At 39.1% G+C, this 22,038-nt stretch overlaps 1 protein-coding gene across 5 annotated transcripts in view; it reads right to left on the minus strand.

Annotated features, from left to right (window-relative positions):
* Positions 1–9,342: 9,342 nt before the first annotated feature.
* Positions 9,343–22,038, minus strand: part of lpp (LIM domain containing preferred translocation partner in lipoma) — a 218,183-nt gene continuing 205,487 nt past the window's right edge. For all 5 annotated transcript variants that reach the window (XM_053636665.1, XM_053636663.1, XM_053636667.1 and 2 more), the window contains 3 exons: positions 13,687–13,865; positions 12,223–12,343; positions 9,343–11,988 (listed from right to left, as the gene is read on the minus strand). In XM_053636665.1, coding sequence (XP_053492640.1) covers positions 11,860–11,988; positions 12,223–12,343; positions 13,687–13,865 — 429 coding nt within the window. In that variant the 3' untranslated portion in view covers positions 9,343–11,859. The remainder of the gene's footprint in view (positions 11,989–12,222; positions 12,344–13,686; positions 13,866–22,038) is intronic.

Genomic DNA, 22,038 nt, shown 5'->3' on the forward strand with positions numbered 1-22,038 from the left:
AGCTCATGGAAATCTACTCCAACCATGAGTGAGTTGAGAAAATTCATTTAATTCATGCTGTGGAACCATGTTCATTATTCAGTGTATTTATGGCTTGCCTTTCTTTATTACTATGCTTAATAAATATGGACTTTATGTGGTGGTAAATTGACAACCAATACTGATACAAAATAAAGCAAACCTTGACCTTGTCTTTGAAAGAGCAGAAGGTTGTGGAGTAGAGGATACCTTTAAACTCATGAGGACTCTGAAGTTGGACTCCAGTGCCCCTGGAGATTTGGTGGGTAAAATCAGTGGATTTAGCAGGATCTTTAGATCTAGCTCGTGATGCATATCAAACAGTTATCAGTCCAAAGTGGCTTATCAGTTAAGGTTTCTCAGGGATTCCTCAAATCCCCCATAGGAAACGAGGAGCATTCCACACACTTTTGTGGTTTAAAAGCTCTTGATCATTTATTAATTTAGTGATTGTATTTCAGAGACAGAAATAAATGCATTTCAGTAAGTTCACCCGATTGATGCTAGAGCTGCACAGACCTCTAGCTTACCTGGCCATGCACCTTTCAAAAAAGATTAGAGGGTATGCTGGGAGCATAAATGAGAGGCAATAGGAAGTTCAGTGAGTCACTTTAAAGAGCAAAAAGATATTTCATTCCCTGGGTAGTATATAAGAAATTAGTCTAGGAAAGAGTCCAGTGCTCTGTTCACCATATGACAGTAAATGACGAGGTTTCTGCACAGGGTAATATCACTGGACACAGAGTGTGCTCCATGTGAAGGAAAAACTGTTTGAGAGAGAATGTTCTGTTCATCTGTAGAGGGACTCATTAAAATGTCCAGTGTTGACTTTACAGAGACCTGGATACACCTTTACCTAAGCTGAAACAGTTATTGATTTAACTCCTAGTTTCCTTAAATACAGATCAGGCTAAAACCTGTTCATGTAAATGATTGGCTAATCTTATTATGACTGTGCTCTGAGTATTAAGAAAAAGGCTATAAAGTTATAAAGCTATAAAGGAGAGCTATAAAACTACTGTAGGAGCAACCACTCGGTAGATGCCATGTTACTATCCTGCCCAGCCTGGCTGAATTGAAGGAGAATCGGGCTGTGAATGTTTGTGAAGGATACAAGAAGAGTTTATAATGAATTAATAGTTGTCAGGGTAGAGTAGACAGTGAAAGGTCCCCTGAAAAGCAAATGTGAGTAACAGCTAACATGCAGTTGCACATTTGCTTTGGGAATGTGGGCCATTTATCACAGCAGCAGCACAACAGAGCACACGGCGATAGCCTGCCTTTCTCTCCATGCAAAGGGGCTATAAACTAAACTGAAAATCCATACCCATGAGATTTATAACTGTCAGCATCTGTTCTATTACCTTACATTCAGGCTGTGTGGACTCCCATTAAGCCAAGCAAAGACAAAAGACAAAAAGCCTTTTTGGGAAAATTGTAGTGATTAAGACTGTTAGGCACCTGTGTGAAACAGCACTGTCACTCGTCTGTGAGATACAGTATGTGCACGGGCATCTGCGTAGTCAAAGAAAGCTGATGGCACTGCATACGCTAATCTTCACTCAATTTCAGTAAATACTTTATCCTGATCTCGGATGCAGTGGATCCTGGGCACTTGGATAGGGCACTCTCCCAGGAACATAGGGTGTGAGGTGGGATAAAGCCATGAATGAGATACCAGTCCACCGTAGGGCATCATGCACACAGACTTTCACAGACAGACCTAAGGGAGCCTGGAGCCTATCCCAGGGAGAATTGGGCACAAGGTGGGGTACACCCTGGACAGGGTGCCAATCCATCACAGGGCACACAATCACATACACATTCACACACCCATTCATACACTACGGACACTTTGGACACATGCCAATCAGCCTACCATGCATGTCTTTGGACTGGGGGAGGAAACCGGAGTACCCGGAGGACGGGGAGAACATGCAAACTCCACACACACAGGGAATCGAACCCCCGACTCTGGAGGTGAGAAGCGAACGTGCTAACCACTAATCCACCATGCACCCTGCTGCGTATACTCTATTCTACTTTACATGAATTCCTTTTTCTTTACAACAAACCCAGCAATCACAATGACACTTTTCCCACTCTGTGTCTCATTTCCAATGGTAACAGCACCATGTGTTCATCATTTTAGCTTTAGTTCTGGTTCTGTCTCCACCCTTGACTCGTTATTCCCAGGTAGCAAACTAATGTTGGGCCAACGTTGGGTCAAAGTTAGCCATTCCTTTGGGCTGTTACGACCCGGTCTAGGTCGGGCCGCAACATACAATAAAATTAAAAAAAAGAGAAAAAGGTTGGCAAGACCAAGATTGCGTTTGCTTTGTTTTTATTCTCTACACGGAGCACCTTTTATATATATACACACAGTGGTTTTACTCTTCAGAAGCCGGCCAGGCCAAAATAATAAACAAAAATTCCCTCTAACTTTACCAAAAGAAAACTTACTAAACTACAAGAAAAGAAAACAAAAATACACCGTCTTCCTTCACTCCCTAGCTAACATCAGTTGCCAACGATGCCACAATGTAATTTTATCCATTGGGCCACTAGGGCTGACAGACTTTCAGACACTTAAATTTGCTACCTGGGTTGGTTGGTTTCTTCTATAATTGTGTTTGTTTTCCCTCATTAGTTTGTGCCCAGGAACCACACTTTCCTTTATTCATATCAGAATAAAACTTAAAATTTGTATTACAAGCTTCTTTTAAAAGTATTACAATATACAAATGAGGCAATAGTTCATTAAATATGCCCTTGTAACTAACTAAATGTACCTAAATAAATAATTTAAAAAGTAGTAATACAAAAGTTTCAGTTACGCATTAAAAAAAAAATGCTTAAAATTGGAAGCAAAGTCACAATTTTTACCTGAGGTGCCTGGCCTCTTGTGCTGCTGTGACTTGGTGAACTCTGCGGGAAAATGAGGATGACTAGGCATCGAGTTATAAGAAGTAGTATGTTTAGAACTACAATCTGCAGATTCTCAGCTCCTGGATCATTGATTTCACCTGAATCTTGTCTGCTGCCAAGTATCTGATTTGTCTATAGAGTAACTCAGGATGTTTTCTGGGCTTTTGCTTGTGCTTGTGGAAAGTTTGCAACTTGCAGGCTGTTTAGACTGTAATGAGCTAGGGCCAGATTTGACCCTGACCCTGTGTTGACATGGATGCCACAAAAGAATATCAGAGTAACAGATGGGTAATTCTGAGGCAGTGAGCCCATAGTTGGTGCCACTCACTATATGGTAAATAAGAAACTATTCAACACAGGCAAAGCACATGGAGATGAATGTCCACAAACAGAGAGTGGCAAGTGACTAGCTAAATGCAGGAAGTAGTGCAAACAAGGGAAATCTGATTCAAGGCTAACAGACACTACAAAGTCTAGCGTAATATGAAAATGCTTGAACTCATTGAGGTAGAAAAGGATGAGAGGAGGCTTTACCTTTATCTTTACCTTTGGAGGACAGGGCACTGGCCATGGTCATACGTAACTAAATGGAAAGCTTCAGATCATATTCATGGATTCCAACAATGAAAAGGGAATGATTGTTGTATGTGCTATTTACGGCAAAACATTTCCGCATGCATGCATACAAGGAGGTAAACAGGTATTACATACCGCCCTTGGTGGCCAAGAAGGGTGAAATAGAACTAATATACATATATATACATACATATATATATATATATATATATATATATATATATATATATATATATATATATATATATATATATAAGATTTTTGAAAAGATGGCTCATGATGATTTATTAGAGAAAGTGAGCCCATACCAGCACATGCCAAAACTTGTCAGGAAAATGATTTGCAATATTTCTGAAAATTTCCATGGATCATATGGACCTGAACAGAAAGAACTCAATGGTTAAATAACCAACATTATGTATGTTTACTGTTGCTCAAAAGGCTGCCCACATAACATGACCTTTCACTCAGCGGCTGCACTCGCACAACCTCCTATTACCAACCAGGAGCAACATACTCGCATGCTGAAGATAAACACACTCCAATGGCACAACTGGGGGCTTAATTACCCAGCATAATCTCATCATTTTGTTTTCTAAACAGACTAATGAACAGTCTGCTAGCGTTGCACGGCTAATTGCCATGTTTGTCGAGGACAGAGTCACTGAGAGGAAAATGAAAACCAACAGCGAAGGGTAAATTAAGCCTTTCCGTCCACAGCTGAACTAAAATATCATCCCTCAGGCACCAAATCAGCCTCTCTGTCACAACACTGACCTTTTTACATACGTCTCACTGAACATCGGTGCTCAAAAATAACAAACTGAACATAGAAATAAAGCCTCCCTGTGCATGATAGATTAGTACAGCAATATTTTGTGAATGCAGTTATAAACTATGGTCAACTGGGAGTTCGAGCAATCTATGGTCTATTTGTGAAAACATGGTACAATCAAGTTCTTTTCTTTTTTTCTCATATAAAAAACTCTTTTTCATGTGTATGGTCTATTATATTGCAGCAATTGTTGCAAATTGGGAAACGGTATCTTATTAAAACAGGCCTCTTTTTACAAACTCAATCTTTAGATATATATATATATATATATATATATATATTGTTTTAGATACAAAGACTTTAGATACATAACCAAGCAGAAATATGTTTGCCAATGACACTACCATAGACTGTACATTTGCTTATCTATTCAGGTTCAGTCAGTTCAACCAACTTCATATAGAATTGTCCGCCCTATGTAATGTTGTATGCCTATCAACCGCAGTACAGGAACCGTAGGTCAACAAAGAAGTCAAGGAAATATTAGGTAAAAGTGAGGACACCAGCAGAGCAACTTGGGATGAAATCAGTAATATGTCCACGCAACTCAACTTGGACTTCATTGACTTGAATTGACTTGTTTATCTTCGTTGCCTAGAATGTGGGTTGTTTTTTTTTTTTTCAAACAGTGCTACGGGTTACATACACTAGTTGACTAAGACATTCATTAGACACTGTTGTGTCTGGGCTGTTAAAAAAATAGTGAGACACTTTAAAGAATGCAGGTTTAATGCACTTTGTTAGTCTGAAAATAACAAGAAAAAGTCAACTACACTGTGTGCGACTAAGCTGAGAAAAGTCTTTTTTCATCATTTCCTATTGCTTTAATGGAACGTCATGACTTCGATTTCACTCTGAAGTGTAGAGGAGTGCAATTTTGAGAGGTGTTTAAAAAATAAACATAAAAATCCCACACCTGCTTACTCTCACAGGAATTCCTCCCACAGTTGTTTTTGTTGTCCTTTAAAGCTAAATAAAATTCAAATAAAATCCTTGCACTGTGGTACAATAAATTCTGTCATGACCAGCACTGTGGGAAGGAGCAGGTTCAGAAGTGCGGGTTGCATGTCCTTATTCAATTCCACTCAGCTAGTTTAGAGTTACATCAGTGGGGAATGTCAGCTGAAAGAGGACAATCCAGAGTCAATTTTGGATGCTACTGAGGCTCGAGTTGAACATGGCAGAAAAACTTCTCAGACACTGCTGTAGGCAGCTACCTCCATCCAAGGACACGGAGCTAAAAGGAGGACATGAGCTGTCATGCTGCGCTGTCTCAGATACAGAACGAGCCCTTTCAGCTGAGCCCCCACTTCATTTTAAGAAATAGTACACCCTTGAATAGTGAAATATGATGTACATATTTATGAGTTTGCACATTTATTGAACTGATTTATTTTCTACGGGGGCACATTGTCCTAGTGGTTAGCACGTTTGCCTCACACCTCTAGGGTTGGGGGTTTGATTCCTGCCGCCCCCCTGTGTGTGTATGGGGTTTGCATGTTCTCCTCGTGCTTTGGGGGTTTCCTCCCCCAGTTCAAAGACATGTGTTGTAGACTGATTGGCATTTCCAAATTGTGTGTGAATGTGTGCGAATGTGCCATATGATGGGTTGGCACCCCGTCCAGGGTGTCCCCTGGCCTTAAGTGCCCAAAATTCCCTGGGTTAGACTCCAGACTCCCTGCGATCGTGTAGGATAAACTATACATGTTCTTTGAAGAATAAGAATAATTCATTTGTCACCTATACATTACTGCACAGTGATTTTTTGTTGTTGCATATCCCAGCTTGCTAGAAAGCTGGGGTCAGAGCACAGGATCAGCCATGATAGAGAGGGCCCAACAGTGCCAGTTAAGCAGTGCTGGGGCTTAACCCTCCAACTCTTTGATCAGTAAAGCCAGAGCTTTAACTACTGAGCCACCACTGCCTGTTTGCTCCTGTTTATCAGCGTTTAATATGGGAAATACACTTAGCCTTAAAGTACTTTTTTTTAAATTACTGCTCAACTAAAAACAAATAATTCTGATACCCCTTTATACCAGCCTCTGTTTTTAATAATAATAATAATAATAACAACAACAATCATAACTTAGTAACTATATATGTTTTTTTTAAGTAAAAGTTAGAGTAAAAGTAAAAGATGATAAGGAAAAACTTTGAGCTGATTAAAGTAGATGATTTTAAGCAATCAAAATAAAACTGGATTCATGATAAGTTGATGGTAAATAATTTACTTTTAATTTCAAGACCGGAGCCAGACAGTCAGAAATGCCATTCCTGGTCCCGTGAGAAAAACTGTTGGCTCTCACACACACACCTTATGTAAGCCACATTGCCACATCATGTCAGCCAAAGGGATCCACACTTATCAATGTGTTTGTAAACAGCAGATTAGCACAGTAAGCCAAGTCCCACGCTAGGATGCTAGAGGGGAAACAAACACACACACACACGCACGCACAGAGCTGCTTCTGCACTTATGAAGACATTAACTACTTATACACACACTTCCAAATAAGATGCCTACTTTTCTGATTTATAAATGTAGGACATTGCAGGGTAGTTTATTTATCTACTGATTCCTCCTCACACTTTAATATTTTGCGTAGATTCATGATGTGTAATCCCAGTTAAATTCTAGGTTGTAACACTACCAAATGAATGGTGAATACTTATGCAAACCACTATAACAGGTTGTGTACTGAATTTATTCACCACTTAGGATTGTTCTTCCAAATGCAAAGTTTATTCATTTCCATATTTTTTACTATTATGCTGCTACAATGGTTTACAATCACAGGATACTTGCACAACCCCGTCCTGGGTTTTATCCCGATGCAGCCCATTTAGTTAGTGACTGAATAGACATGTATAGACAATTATCCTGTCTTGTGTATTTATTATGCTGATCCTGTCTTGCCTGTTGTACTGTGGGGGCACAAATTTCATTCCATTGTATAGAGTTATTTAGCTAGGATTAGAACGTTGATGTCTCCTACGTGTCATGATTGGGGCGGTTGTGGCTCGGGTGGTAGAGCGGGTTGTCCACTAATCGTATGGTTGGCGGTTCGATCCCCGGCCCACGTGACTCCACGTGCCGAAATGTCCTTGGGGAGATCATTGAACCCCAAGTTGCTCCTGATGGCAAGTTAGTGCCTTGCATGGCAGCTCTACTACCGTGTGTGTGAATGGGTGAATGAGAACCAGTTTAAAGTGCTTTGTAGAAATGATAAGGTTAAAAAAGTGCTATATAAGTGCAGACTATTTGCCATTTTCTCTGGTTATTTTAACTTACACATACAGCTGGATTTGTATTGTATAATACATGACCTCATAATTTGCTTCATTTTAAGAAAATGCTTTGAGGAAGTTTTTAAGAATTTATTTTTCTCCTATTCCCTCTCGTTGAGCTTTCAGACAGCTTTACATCTCAGATTTAGGCTGCTGAAAGCTGAAGACCGTTCTGGTAAAGTTACGCAGTTTTTTGTTTTTTTTTGCCGTTCATTTATCTCAACCAATTACTGCCATGGAGCGTTTCAGTGTTGTCCTCTGGCATCGCTTTCCTTAGCTCTGTGTTTCGGGTTGCCGCTCGCAATCTGGAGAGAGCAATAAAGCGGCCGGTGACTTACGGCCGGGTCCTGAAGCGTGGGCAAGATGACAAATTGAAAGGATTAAATTAAGGGCCTCAAGGGGTCCCTTGTGGAGACCTTTAAATTATTTTAAGAATTCAATCAGGCCGATTCTATCAGAATGCCTGAGTGTGCAGATAAAAACACCAGGGTAAATGATAAAAACAAGAAAACGCTGTCAGACAGTGAAACAGATATGATGTATGCTGAGGTTATCGAGTGTGCTGTTCTCATGCGGTGCTAGAAGAAGAGAATTTTTAAACATGTGTTCTGTGGAAAATAACTCTTAACGTGTAATACATACTTTGTTGAATGAGGGGATGTAGTGCATGAGTTACTGTGCATGAGTTCTCACTGAGGGTTTGGTTGTCTGGGCAACCTGCAAATCAGTTAAAAGGATATGACTGGTCTGATTTGATAACAGCTCTTTTGTAATCATTACAACTTTGATCATATGACCCTTTGGGATGTAGAGTATGTGTGTGTTAGTCAAACTTAATCAATATTGTATCTCTAGTGATTAAGTAGGTGAAGGACAACAACTTTGGTGACCTCACGAATGCTCTTGTGGATGAATGAGCAGAGGCACGCTCCAGAATCTAGAGGAAAGGCTTCTCTGAAGATTGGAGGTTACTATAACAGCAGAAGGGGACTAAATCTGGAATGGGATGTTCAAAAAGCACATATGGGTTTGAGGGTCAGATGTCCATTAATGTTGGGCCATGTAGTATATCTGGCTGCACTGGCCACTTAGCAGAATCCAACTGAGATGGAGGTGCAGGCGTGTCTAGAAAAAGACTGACAGCCCACATAAACAAAGACAAAATACTCTGGCCTGGACCCTAGTTTAAAAAAAGGGGTTTCTCTACTACATTTTACACTTGTGCTGATGCCATTGCTTAAATGCAAGATGTTAGAGATCTTCTACCAGTCTGAGGTAGCCAGTGCACTCTTCTTTGCAGCAGTATACTCAGGAGGTGGCATCAGAGCTGGAGAAACAAACAAACAAAAAAAAAAAAAAAAAAAAAAAAAACGAGTTCAACGATAGATCTATCTATCTATCTACTGTATCCAGCTACTCTATCTATCTATTGTATCTATCTACTGTATCCATCTATTCTATCTATCCATCCATCTATCAGATCTATCTACTGTATCTATCTATCTATCTATCTATCTATCTACTGTATCCAGCTACTCTATCAATCTATAGTATCTATCTACTGTATCCATCTATTCTATCTATCCATCTATCTATCTACGTATCTACTGTATCCACCTATCAAAGTATTTTTGCACATTTGCCGTTTCAGGTTTTAAAATATAACACATCCAATAAAGCCAAACAAACAAGCTGACTCGTATGCAAAAAGTTTTATTAAAGCTAGAGGAAATAATACAGAGACAGTATGAGGAATGAGTAATTGCAAATACAAATGAAAAATTTACATAAAACATTATTGAGGATTTCTAATTAATCGTGTTGAAAAAGTCATTATTCAAAAAAAAAGTCAAAATTCCTTTCCCCTGTTATATCCTAACCCAGCACCGCCCCCCCAACACACACAAGGAATCACTCCAATCACACTAGTAAGACTCCTTAACAAATTCAGAACTCTTGAACATTTAAGCTACTGTAAATTTATGGTCCATTCTATGAACACCAGACTAAACAAACCCATCTGAGGCCACCCTGAGCAAACATAGTACATTTTACCCCAATGTTCAATTGCTTACTGTTTTTACATCCGTAAATTCCCTTGTTTTTTCCTCACTAATGAAACAAAATAGTTAAAAATATAAAGAATCGGTAAAAGCCTGTAAGCAGTATTACATTTTAGCAAAAAGAGCGCAAGAACAGAATACAGAGAACACCCGTGCCTTTGCTAAGTAAAGAATAATCACCTCTCTACATCTTAACACCTTAAGAGCAGGATGATGAAACTGAACAGAAAAAAGCACACAGCGAGGAGAGGTGTAATGTAATCACAATTCAAATATTTCCTGAAGAGTTAAAAAAAAGAAAAAAAAAAAAAGTAAAAGTAAAAAAAAAAAGTTAAGGTCTGCATATTATTTTATATAAAGTGTCAATGCAATAATAAAAAGGAAATTGCATATTGTTATTATTCTTGTATAAAGCTAAGAAATAAATCCCATCGCTATAAGTTTTTCCCCCCACTAATCATTACAATACTTTCTTTGCTATTTAGGTCTAATACTACATTTCACAAGTTGACATTATTAGAAATAATGCTCATTTATAAGAGCATACAAAAAATTGTTTCTTTTTTATTCTATGCTGGTTATAATCTTCTTCTAAGGTTTAATTTCATTCAATTTTATATTATTATCATTTTCTCCTCTGTGTTTGATTGTCACATCATAACTGATTTGAGTTGAGTGTTTCTCATGCCACGGACTGTATTAACAAAAAAAAGGCACTTCATGCTGCCTTTATTTTCTCAGAAAGATACCAAAAAGGACAGCAACTACATTGCATTAAACGCCTTCTTTCATGATATGCATATAAATACAATAATTGTGCTAAGTGAAAAGCAGTATACTGGATAATAGGAGGAAGCAGCAGTGCACTGCAGCATTACTCAGACTTTGGTAATATAGGTTTGGGTTCACAGTCCTATTCCATATAATAAACCTCTCTATGAACTGCATAAGTATGTAAATATATACACACGTCGTCAAATAATGTAAACGTCGCTCCAGTGGGAGTCGCGTGAATCAAAGTCTTGCAGATTTTTTGATTTTCAAGAAATACTGTCAAATCCTATTTGTGTTTGTATGACTGATGGATTTTGTCTCTCCATGCACTGACATTTATGTAACAACTACACAACTACAATTCAACTTCACCTCCTCGATACACCTGGAACTAGAGCTGTAATATCATGTACACGTTTAAACTCTGTTTGCATATTATTCACCTAAGTAATAACCCCGAAGAGCCCTTTAATATATTTTATAAGGCCAGTTGAAGAAATAAGAGCATTTTTTCCCTAAGTTGTGTGTTTGTGTGTAATCATACATGCATATGTTTGGCCCCATCACCATGTGTATCATGTTTTTGTGAATCAAATGTATACATACATACATATAATATGAATGATGTAAGCAAGGCCACTGATTGTCAGAAAATCCTAATGAATAAGTGGATCTGGTGCTGTTTTCACACCTAAAGACAACGCACATATAGGATCATGACACCGAATAACGTTATAGCTCATCATCAACTGACTAAGCTGGATTTTTAAACAGAGTTATGGCTGAAATAACTCTGTCAGGGGACATAGATGCCTCAAATCTGTGGGAACCTGGAAACCAAATGTTATTTACTACACGTTTGTCCCCATCTCATTTTGCTCTTGGACCACTGGCCATATGGGAGATATGCCAAGAGATACAACGCACGGGAGTTTCCTAACTGAGAGACCACTCTAATCGTGCAATAGTTCACCATCTACAATTCATCATCATAACTATCCACATGTACTTCTTTCTCAAGTACTTCTGGGTCGTTCTACTAATGGTACCCTTAAAGTTTCGAACAATTATTAATTGTTGGTTTTTTATTAGCATTCGTACAAGTAGCAAGGATAAAATGTTTTTAGCCCGACTGCAACAAACGTGCACAATGTGATCATTATGAACTGCGTGCTTGTCTGTGTGTGTGTGTGTGTGTGTGTGTGTATGTGTGTGTGAGTGTGTGTGCACAAATTTCAAGCATGAGGACATTTCTAAACGCAGCCGTATTGTATCTGATGTGTTAGAAGTATATATATTGGTGTGTGTGTACGTGTGTACGTGTGTATGTGTGTGTGTGTGTGTGTGTGTGTGTGTGTGTGAGAGAATAGAACAGACTCAGAGGTCGGTGGTGGCCTTGGCAGTGAGGGCCTGGATGCGGCTGGTGTTGCAGTTCTTGCAGAGAACATGACCATCAAGTGGGTAACAGCCCTGATTATCACCCTCAGAGAGCAGACAGCCACAGTCCTGCGGAACACACACACACAAACATACACACGTTTGCTTTCTTATCCTTGTGAGAAGTCTCTTTTAGTTGTTTAATTAAAAATGGCAGTTTTTGTAAATAAATAAATAACAAAAAAGCCCACTTCCTTATGGGGACCAGCCAAAAGATAAAAGCATGTACACTCAAATCTGTAGCATCAGACATTCCTAAAGATACACGGACACACACACACACACACACACACACACACACACCTCACAGCGGTAACACTGCACATGGAAATCCCGGTCCAGGGCCACAATGCGCACCGTCTCCTCCTGGCCAGGAGCAGGCATTATGGGCTCTTTACACACAGAGCAACGAGGGGCAAACTTCCTGCAGGGGGACAAAGACAACACCAGAGTACAAACTCTATCAATCCAACTCACACACACCTTCAAAATACGAGTCCAATTTTCATGATCGTAATGTAAGTGCAAAAATAAATCCTGAATAAGTCAGAGAAAAAGTGTTTTTCTATCTTTCTGCATGCTCTGTGTGTGTGTGTTTATGTCTATAAATAAGTATGGGATTTTATTGTTCTTATTAGACATTATATTCATTCTATTAGATATATTTTGACATATTCCCAGCTGATATTCAGCCTATATCCTAAGTTGTTCTTCTCTATTTGTTAAGTACATAATAATTAAGTCATGTAAATGTATTTAGTAGTTATAGAAAATAATTTCTGTCAAAGGGGGATGACATAAATGGAGTACAAAAAAGAAAAGAACAGGACTTTTAACGCACCAACCAACCTCAAAAGTTACGGCCAATTCTGGCCATGAAAATAGCAACTGGGGAAAAAAAAACCTTTGTGTTCCACCAAATCAGCAATTCACAAACATTATACCACTACATTACATCTGCACTTACATGCACATAATGCCCTTTATATTAAAATGCAGCTGTATTAATATCTGCACTGGTGCTTTAAGTAATCAGAAGTACAGCACTACTTTCAGTGAATTTCCTGTGTTTGGTCTAGCATTCCTCAAATATTCTCTGCTCTTAGCCCTCATACTGCTCAGTTCTTTCCTGTTCCTGCAGAACCAGGTGATCTGAATTCAAACAAACCTCTGTGGCTTTTAATTCTCTAGCTATTTAAGTCGCTGGTTTGAGTACCATTCTGTCTTGCATATTCAGGGGAAATGTACAAAAGGAACAGAGATGTGGGCAGAGGAGGCCTGGGGAGGATGTGAAGACAAAACCTGGCTTTTTTGGTCCAGCCAGGTGATGGAACTTCTTCACTGGTTTGGTAGGAAGTCGAGTGTATGGTGACAGAGAGGAACCACAACAACAATGCTGAAACCTGGCTGTTCCTCGACACAAAGGCATTTCTGTTCACACAGCTAACGGCTTCTGTGTGAAACTTTTCAGTTCCTCAACAGGTAAGCGTTTTCCTCTACCACGTACAAGTCTCGTTTCTGGTTTTCTTTATACCTCAATTGTCTCTTTTAAGGAACTCTGTGCTGCAGGGTAATATTAGACCTTTACTTTCTGATCTGAGCATTTTTTTCTATTGAATGCCATCGAGACAGCTGTATTGGCCATGAAAAATGCACAGCAGCACATTATTAACTGAGAAAACATTGCTGCTCTTTAGTAAAATGTTTTTGCATTGAGGACGTATGACAAATTTGATTGGAATGTGTGTGTGTGTTGATTAGCATTACTTGTGGAAGTCCTCGATGCAGTGGATGTGGTTGGAGGCGTCCACGGTGAAAGGGATGCCATCCAGGCTCCGGTGGCAGACCACACAGGTAAAGCAGTGCGGGTGATAAGCTTTGCCTGTCGCCCGTAGAATCCGCTCCATGATGGGCTTACTGCAGATGTTACAGGTCTCCAAGGTGTTCTGAAGATACACACACACACAAATCCAACATTATTATTCATCATTATATATGGACATGAAAAAGGATCATTTTGATACATTTTATACATACACACACACACACACACTCTCTCTCTCTCTCTACATATACATATATATATATATATATATATATATATATATATATATATATATATATATATATATATATATATATATATATATATGTAAAATTTATTACTAAAATAGACCAGCAAAAATAAAAATAAAAAAACCCTCCAACTCCACTGACTGCTTAAACATCCATGGAAAATCCTGAACTGTGGACCTTTCACAAACAGCAGTTTCAACCCTGAGGCAGTGGAGCTAGGTCTTAAACATGGCTGTGTTCTAATCAGGCTTCTTATGTAAGAGCACTTAGATTAGCATGAGAGCTACATGAATGCATGAAAGCAAAGCGCAACCTACTGATATGCGATTGAGCAGTAGGAGAGTGGAGCAGAAGGATGATTTTCTTATGTAATAAGGTGTGCGCATTATTATTATTGTTGCTGTTGTTATTACTATTACTACTGGTTGTAATAATAGTAATAATAATAATAATAATAATAAGCATCTAGAATATTCTTTACATTTGAGAGATTAAATAAAATATTTATGAAAAAGCATATTAATGAATCAAAAACTAATTAATGAATGAACTATCAAGCTATAAAATACCAAAAAAAATAAAATAAATCGTTATTCATTCAATTTTTGATTTATATTTCAAAGTACTTTACTGGCATGATTTTACATAGAATATCGCCATAACGTCAATACAGATAAGATTGAATAATAATCAACAAAATAAAATAAAGTGACAAAATGTAAGTTGCCAGTGTAGAATGAAAGTGTAAGGATTACAATGTTTATGTACAATAAATATATATGTTCATCTTGATTAACTGCTTCATCCTGGAAGATAAAATAAAGAGCTATGAACACTAACCCTGGGTTAAACCATTATGTTTTAATCTCCGCTCCCAAGCTGCGCAACAGAAAAGCAAAGCATCGATGCCACAGTCGCGAGTGGCCGGGAGAGAAAAATCGACTGTGCTCTCTTACTCTCTCTCCTTTGTCGATCACAACGACACTAGCTAACTGTGTGCATCTGTAAGCTCGCGTATGCAGAGCGCTTTCCTCTGAACAGCAGTGTGAGAAGATGTGCTTAGTTCATTTTACGTGTCTCGGAGAAAGCGTGTTAGCTTTCACCCTCCGCTCCCTGGGAGCTGTTGTAGCCAGAGTGTTTGCATTGTTAATGTTTTCTAAAACGCTATAGTAACGTTTACATTCAAACAGAAAAAGGTTCCACATGGGTTATTTGAAGATTTATGGTTTTAGGTTTCCACATGAAACAATTTATGAAAAAATTCAACTTGTTCCAGGATAAAACCTTTAAAAGTTCACCCGAGGGATATGTGGAAGTTTACATGCTGTATCAGAAAAAACATCTTCCACCGTCTGCAGTGAACGTGATCATGAGGATTTCCAGCAGGACTGCTGCTTTAGCTGAGTGAAGTGCTCAGGACAGGCCTTACTGCTTCAGGAGATCAGCAAGACACGCCATACTTAAAACCCATTCAGAGCTTTAAAAATCATGAGCAGGTCTTTGTAGTCAGTGTGGAGTGTAGTACTGTAAGCAACCGGTGTACATTACATGCGCTCTGACTTTCTGTCCTGGTAAAGATGCAAGCTGTCACAAGCTGTCATTACACAGTGACAGCTATTTAGCTGTGACCTTGAGGTAAAGGGGCTGCCGATAAAATCTGCCAGTGAGTACACCGCCAGATATTAGGTTCACAATCCATCTGTAACCAATCAGACGAAATACATAGCACGCACATCTCGCTTTTTTCTCTGATGGAAACGTGCACGACCGAAGCCACTGTTCTAGCCACTTTAATGGATATCATCTTATCACTTACTTTTAAATGTCTCACAGAGGCAGATATGGAGTACATCTTATAAATGAAAGCAAGAATGGCAGCCAGTCTGATTAGCTGCTCTCTCAGTCGTAAACAAAGTAATCGTTCACTCACCCCCTCCTTCTGCTGGAGGCAGGACAGTAAATATGTCGACTTTCTGATGACTGTGCCCTTTTTATTGCCCATGAGCGCTGGGCACCATGCCCGCGCATGACTTCTCTTTTCCTCTGCATTATTATTGCCCACCTCGAGCTGCGGATTTGTTATGGCCATGTTTAATGCACAACAATCCATTTTCTCTTCTGAGCAGCCTCACAATTACAGCAAACAATGACAAATCATCTGAGGATTATCAATTACAGTCGCCTCGCTCTCGGAGAGATTTGTGTGCGTGTGATTCCTGGAGCTCTCTCTTCTAGGTTCAGTGGTCTTGCTGAGTCTCCGCTGGCACGGAGCCAGGAAGTGGCAGTTGTTCTCTCTGGCATGATCCAAATGACACTGTCAGAGTGTGTGTGTGTGTGTGAATACACATGGCATAGCTGTGCTGCATCATTTCTTCATACACTTCAGAGGTTAACAGAAAAAGTCTCTTTTGGTTAATCCCTAGGCCAGTGGTCATCAACCCTGTTCCTGGAGATCTACCTTTGTGACGCTCCAACCATAATGGTGCCCACCTGACCATCTAATCATTGCCTTAAGAAGTTCTTGATCAACTAAAACAGCTGTGTCAGATTTTGGTTGGAGATGAAACCTGCAGAAGAAAGAGGGTTGGTGAACACTGCCCTAGGCTATTCAAGGAGTCAAAGGTCGAGGCATGACCTCCGCGCATCCAGACATCGTTCTATGAACTTTTTAAAATCCTGCTCACAAAAGCCTGTGAGCTAGAAAGCTTATATAAAAATAAGGGATTTCAGGTGCTGTGATCAAGTCCACCATTTCTTAATGTCTCTCCTTTCTTACAAAAGTGTAATATAAATCAACATTATTCTCCCATAGCAACTCTTGTATATCAACAACGTCTACATCCCACAAATCCTGGAAAAGGAATAAAGTCTTTAATAAAATGTCTGCTGCGAGTCCACAAGGTATTGCCTCAATTCCTTAGTCAGAGAGGAGAAACATAGAGAGAGAGAGAGAAACAGAGAGAGAGAGGCAGAGAGAGAGACAGAGTTCTCTGTGTCAAATGCTTAACAGATTCACCTGAAAAGTTTCTTCAGTCTTTATGTGTGATGCTACAAGTCTGTGCACACACACTAACATTTACAATGTCAGTCATTCAGCACCTCCAAACAGATGTTTCAGACACCATCCTTCAACTGTCTTCTACGAAAGTGTTTAACGATGACGTCAAAGCAGTCCAGATTTACACACTGTGGATTTACTAACCAGCAATAACTTTCAAGTACGGTTTAAGAAAAATCCCCATAAAGTTTTTTCCAAAAGAATGACTGGAGCAGAACCAGAGGTCTGCCACTGCCACTGCCACTAGAGGGCACTAGCTATCTGTGCCTCTGACATATGATGTACTGAATGATGCACTATTTTTTTTTCTGACTCGTACTTCTCTAAGTGTTTACCCAGAAGGCTAAACAAATGTCTGTGTGGATGAGGTAAAGTGAATTTAGGTCAGAGAGCTTCTTGCTGAACCGAGGGCCGAGCGGAGTGTGTCGGAGCCAATTGTGGCCTCTCGTCTCCCACGCGGCGTTTTCAATTTCCTGGCAAAGTGCTCGGTCTTTCGCTTTCTTCCTCTGTTTCTCTGTCTGTCTCTCAGGCACTCGAGCAGTGCAGCTCTAAACACAACGCATCATACGGAAGCTCTTTTCCTCATACAGGAGCTGTGTTTTGACTGGGAGACAAAAAAAAGTCCGGCTAACCCAAACGCCGTCATTCTTTTTTTCATTATGAAATTTATTTTTCAATATGATGATTTTATCCAGACATACAAAAGGTTTCGATGATTTAAATTAAGGATATAAGCATAAATGGTGGAGTAAATTGAGAACATTCTATAAAAAAAAAATAAATAATAATAATAATAAAAGAAAAATGTGAATATCTGTATGTGAGTGTGAGAGAGATAAAGAATGATAACACTGAAATTTATAAAGGAACTCTTTTTCCCGCTTTAATGCGTGCACAAGCATGTAAAGCATTGCACTCCATGCATACTTGAGCAAAATACTTGCTGAATGTCTCCTTTGATATGAGGTTTTGCATAGCTTTACAGTCAGCTGAATGGCACAGACCTGTTCTGCCGGAAATATCCAACTATCTGCATTCTTTTCAATGTCTGTCTCTTTTACCTTTTCATCAGATGATATTCTGAAAAATTAACTTCAATAAGAGTCCTGAAAAAATGTAAAAAATGTAAAACATTCCCCATCATAAACATCTGACTATCATGGAAAGAGGTTCTTGACTTATATCTCAGACAGATTTTGCAGCTTTGGGGACTCACACCTACTGTATGTAAAGAATGAAACATAATGGACATGCTGTTATAGGAAAATAATCAACGTCCTAGAACAGCACATCCCGCAGTGTTTTATTCATCATATATCACAGTGATATGCTAAAGATTACAATTTAATTATTTGTTAAAGAATGGCGCATTATACACAAGGTGTTTTTTTTGTGATTGTTGCAGCCAAAAATGCCTGATTTTGCTGCGACTTTTCTTTCAAAAAATAAAAATAAAAAGCAATTCCAGAGTACTTTGCGGAAAACTACTTGAATTGGCGGAATTGCAACGCTGTGATGTTTATTGGTAAATGAAACCTTTTAGCTGTATTCATGCTCGATGCACGTAAATCGAAGAGGATTTGACTGAACGCGTGTTGTGATGACGTCCCAGGACGTATTTTGGCTCAAATCTGAATATTGTTTGATTTTGCATTAATTCGAGTTACTTGAGTTTGCATTTTTTTTTTCTGCGATCGCCAAATCATGTAATCCTGGAGGGACTGGTTATCGCTCATGTTACAGCAGCTATAAACAGTTACACAAGCCTTTCTTTTGTTCCCTATATTGAGGTTAGTAATACAAAAAAAAAATGCAGCTTGTCACACTTTCCCATGAAAACATAAAGGAACTTTTACCTTTGACTGTTACAAAGTGCTGACACTGACGAATCGCTAAATAAACGTCTTCTCATAGAAACTTCACTATATCAACTATTACATGTTTCAAACCTTTTTCTGTGCCGTGTCAATCATAATGATAATGAGTCTTTATTGGTGACATATACATTTCAGCACAGTGAAATTCTTTTCTTCGCATACCCCAGCATGTCAGGAAGTTGGGATCAGAGCGCAGGGTCAGCCATGATACAGTGCCCCTGGAGCAGAGAGGGTTAAGGGCCTTGCTCAAGGGCCCAACAGTGACAGCTTGGCAGTGCTGGAGCTTAAACCCCCGACCTTCCGATCAGTAACCCAGAGCCTTAACCGCCAAGCCACCACTGCCCCACCCTGTGTAAGTTGTTACTTAAGAAACGATTATTAGAACATGCGATTTGCCTTGCACCTGAACTCTTGTCAGAGCTGATGTCATCAAAAATAAACCAACAAATCAATAAATCTTCTGACCAATTAGAATCGATGCATATGCTATACAGCGCTGTGGTGTAAAATAAAGTATGCGCTGTGAACCCGATCCCTTTAACCATTGCTGAAAGGACTGAGGTCACGACCCTGCAGAATGAAGGTTAATAATTTACTGGCTTCTTCTCACATCTCCTGCTTACTTTTATGGAAAACAGTCTCATCTCTTGAAATGGGAAAAGAAGGAATTCTACCTTTATAAGACTGGAGGATGGGTGGAACGAAGGAGGCCGTGTGGACGCTTCTCTCACAAACTGGGATGGCAATTAATGTAAATGTAGAGGAAAAGAGAGGATGGCAGACATGGTGTGTGTTAAAAGCTGAAGTCTAGTCAGAGGATCAAGCATGCTGTGACCTTCTCAAAGACTCTTAACATTTCTTCCTGATTTCATTCTCAGGGAGTTTTTTTTTCTTCTTCTTGCTACTGCCAGCTCTGGCTTGTTCATTTGAAATCTAAATCTATGTCCAGTTTTCTGTGAAGCTGCTTTGTGACAATGTCTAGGGTGAAAAGCTATACAATTAAAACAGAATTGAACTGAACCCCCAGAGAGGTTGTAAATGGTAAGAGAGCGACAGGATCCTGCTTTCAGAATTGGTCAGAGAGAGAGAGAGAGAGAGAGAGAGAGAGAGAGAGAGAGACCAGGCTTTCACTCAGAACCTGTGATGCATTAGTTGTAAGAGCTGCTCAGTTCAGCTCCCTGTGCACTGTAATGCAGAGAGATGACTCACTTGTAGGAACATATATTTGACTTGTTTACTCTTAATGTTCCGCCTAAAAGCCATGGCACTGTGACCCTAACATCCCAGATATCTCTATGATTTCCAAGTCACAGAGAGTTGAGTGATTCAAGCTGAAATAGTGTTAGTGACAGAAGCTAAGATGGCTGTAAAAGCATAAGCAAGATGGAGCAATTTTTTTTGCTACATCTTTTTATCAAGATGGAAACTTTTTTTAACGTTTATTGTATTATATAAGAACTTATAACACAGGATTAACTGATTAGTATAAATCATGTATGACACAAGAGAGATTCATAGTCTGACAACATGCATCATGACAGCCAATTAGCTCACTATACAGTAGCCCTCCATCCATCTATTCATCTGTGCTATACTAAACTCCCTTTCCATTCCGCTTTCCTATCTCTCCCACTGTCTCTCTCTCTCTCTCTCTCTCTCTCTCTATTATATATATATATATATATATATATATATATATATATATATATATATATATATATATATATATATATATATATATATATATTTCTCCATACCTTCCCTATCCTCTTCCCTTTCTCAATTTCCTTTCCTTGAAATCAACAGAGCAGCAAAACATGACTCCTCTGTACACATGTCCCTGCATCTTCCTCCTATTACAGCTCTAAAGTGACACGCATAAGCTCTCTCCCTGACTTGTGGTGACACTGCAGGGTCAAAAGAGGTTCAGTCATGTTTCTCTGCCAAAGAGATAATGAAAGTATAATACAAAACAGGCACACATACAGTACTGTGCAAAAGTTGTAGGCAACCTATTTTTTTTTAATACAAACTTTGTTATAGATTTTTATTTTATGACTTCTACATTATCGAGTCAGTACAAAATACATTTTAGATTCCCAAACATTAGTTCATTAGTTCTAGCACACAATTAAACGGTACAGAAAAATGTTTGTATGTCAGTAAAGAAAGCAGCATATTAAGTGGTTAGAGACACTTTTCAGACAAAAAACACAATGAAAGCTGCTGGATTTGGCTGCAAAAATAAGAAGTGAGTGCAACAGTCAAAGTCTCCAGAAAAACCGTGTCTGGTTCTGCAAGCTGCTCAATAAAACTTACAGCTCATTTCTTTATAAAACTGCACTAATTGTCCCAGAGACTACTATTTCTATTTTTTTGTCACACCAAATATTGACTTTGTTTCATTTACGACTGTTTACTGCTCGTTTTAAAATGTAGAAACATTTAATTTAATTATTTTTGAAGGCATCTTTGCTCTACAGCATTTCTTTGCATGTGCCTAAGACTTTTGCACAGCACTGTATATCATAATGAATGCAATTACTGCAGTGATGCCCACTGAAACAATTCAACCTGTGCTCCAAGCACAACACACACACACACACACACACACACACACACACACACACACACACACACACACACACACCAGGTTTCCTCCTGATGGGTTTTGCAACCCAATTCAGTGTAAGTGCGTCTTCTAATTGGGCCTCGCCTTTGAGGAATGGCTGTGAGTTAATCACGACTGAATATACAGAACTCAATTAGAAGCTACGCAAGCTAGTGTAGACAGATATGAATATTTCATAACAGGAGAAGGCGGAAAGCCTAGAACACTGGCACTGCCTGTGTTTGTCTGGCATCGAGCAAAATGAGGAGGGTGGGCATAACTGCCTGTTTAGCGAGGCTGTGGCTTAAGAACCGTGCCAGAATGGAGGCCATATGGAGGCACAGCGCCAGAATCGAGCGTTGGGGTGTTTGCGTGATGACTAACTGTATATCCATAAGGCAGTGTTAGATGACAAAAAAAAAAGTGTCAAATCAAATTAAAAAGTGTAGGATCACAAAAAAAAAAAAAAAAAAAAAAAAATCTCACATTCTAATTTT

Source organism: Ictalurus furcatus, chromosome 11 (assembly GCF_023375685.1).
Source record: "Ictalurus furcatus strain D&B chromosome 11, Billie_1.0, whole genome shotgun sequence".
Taxonomy (NCBI): domain Eukaryota; kingdom Metazoa; phylum Chordata; class Actinopteri; order Siluriformes; family Ictaluridae; genus Ictalurus; species Ictalurus furcatus.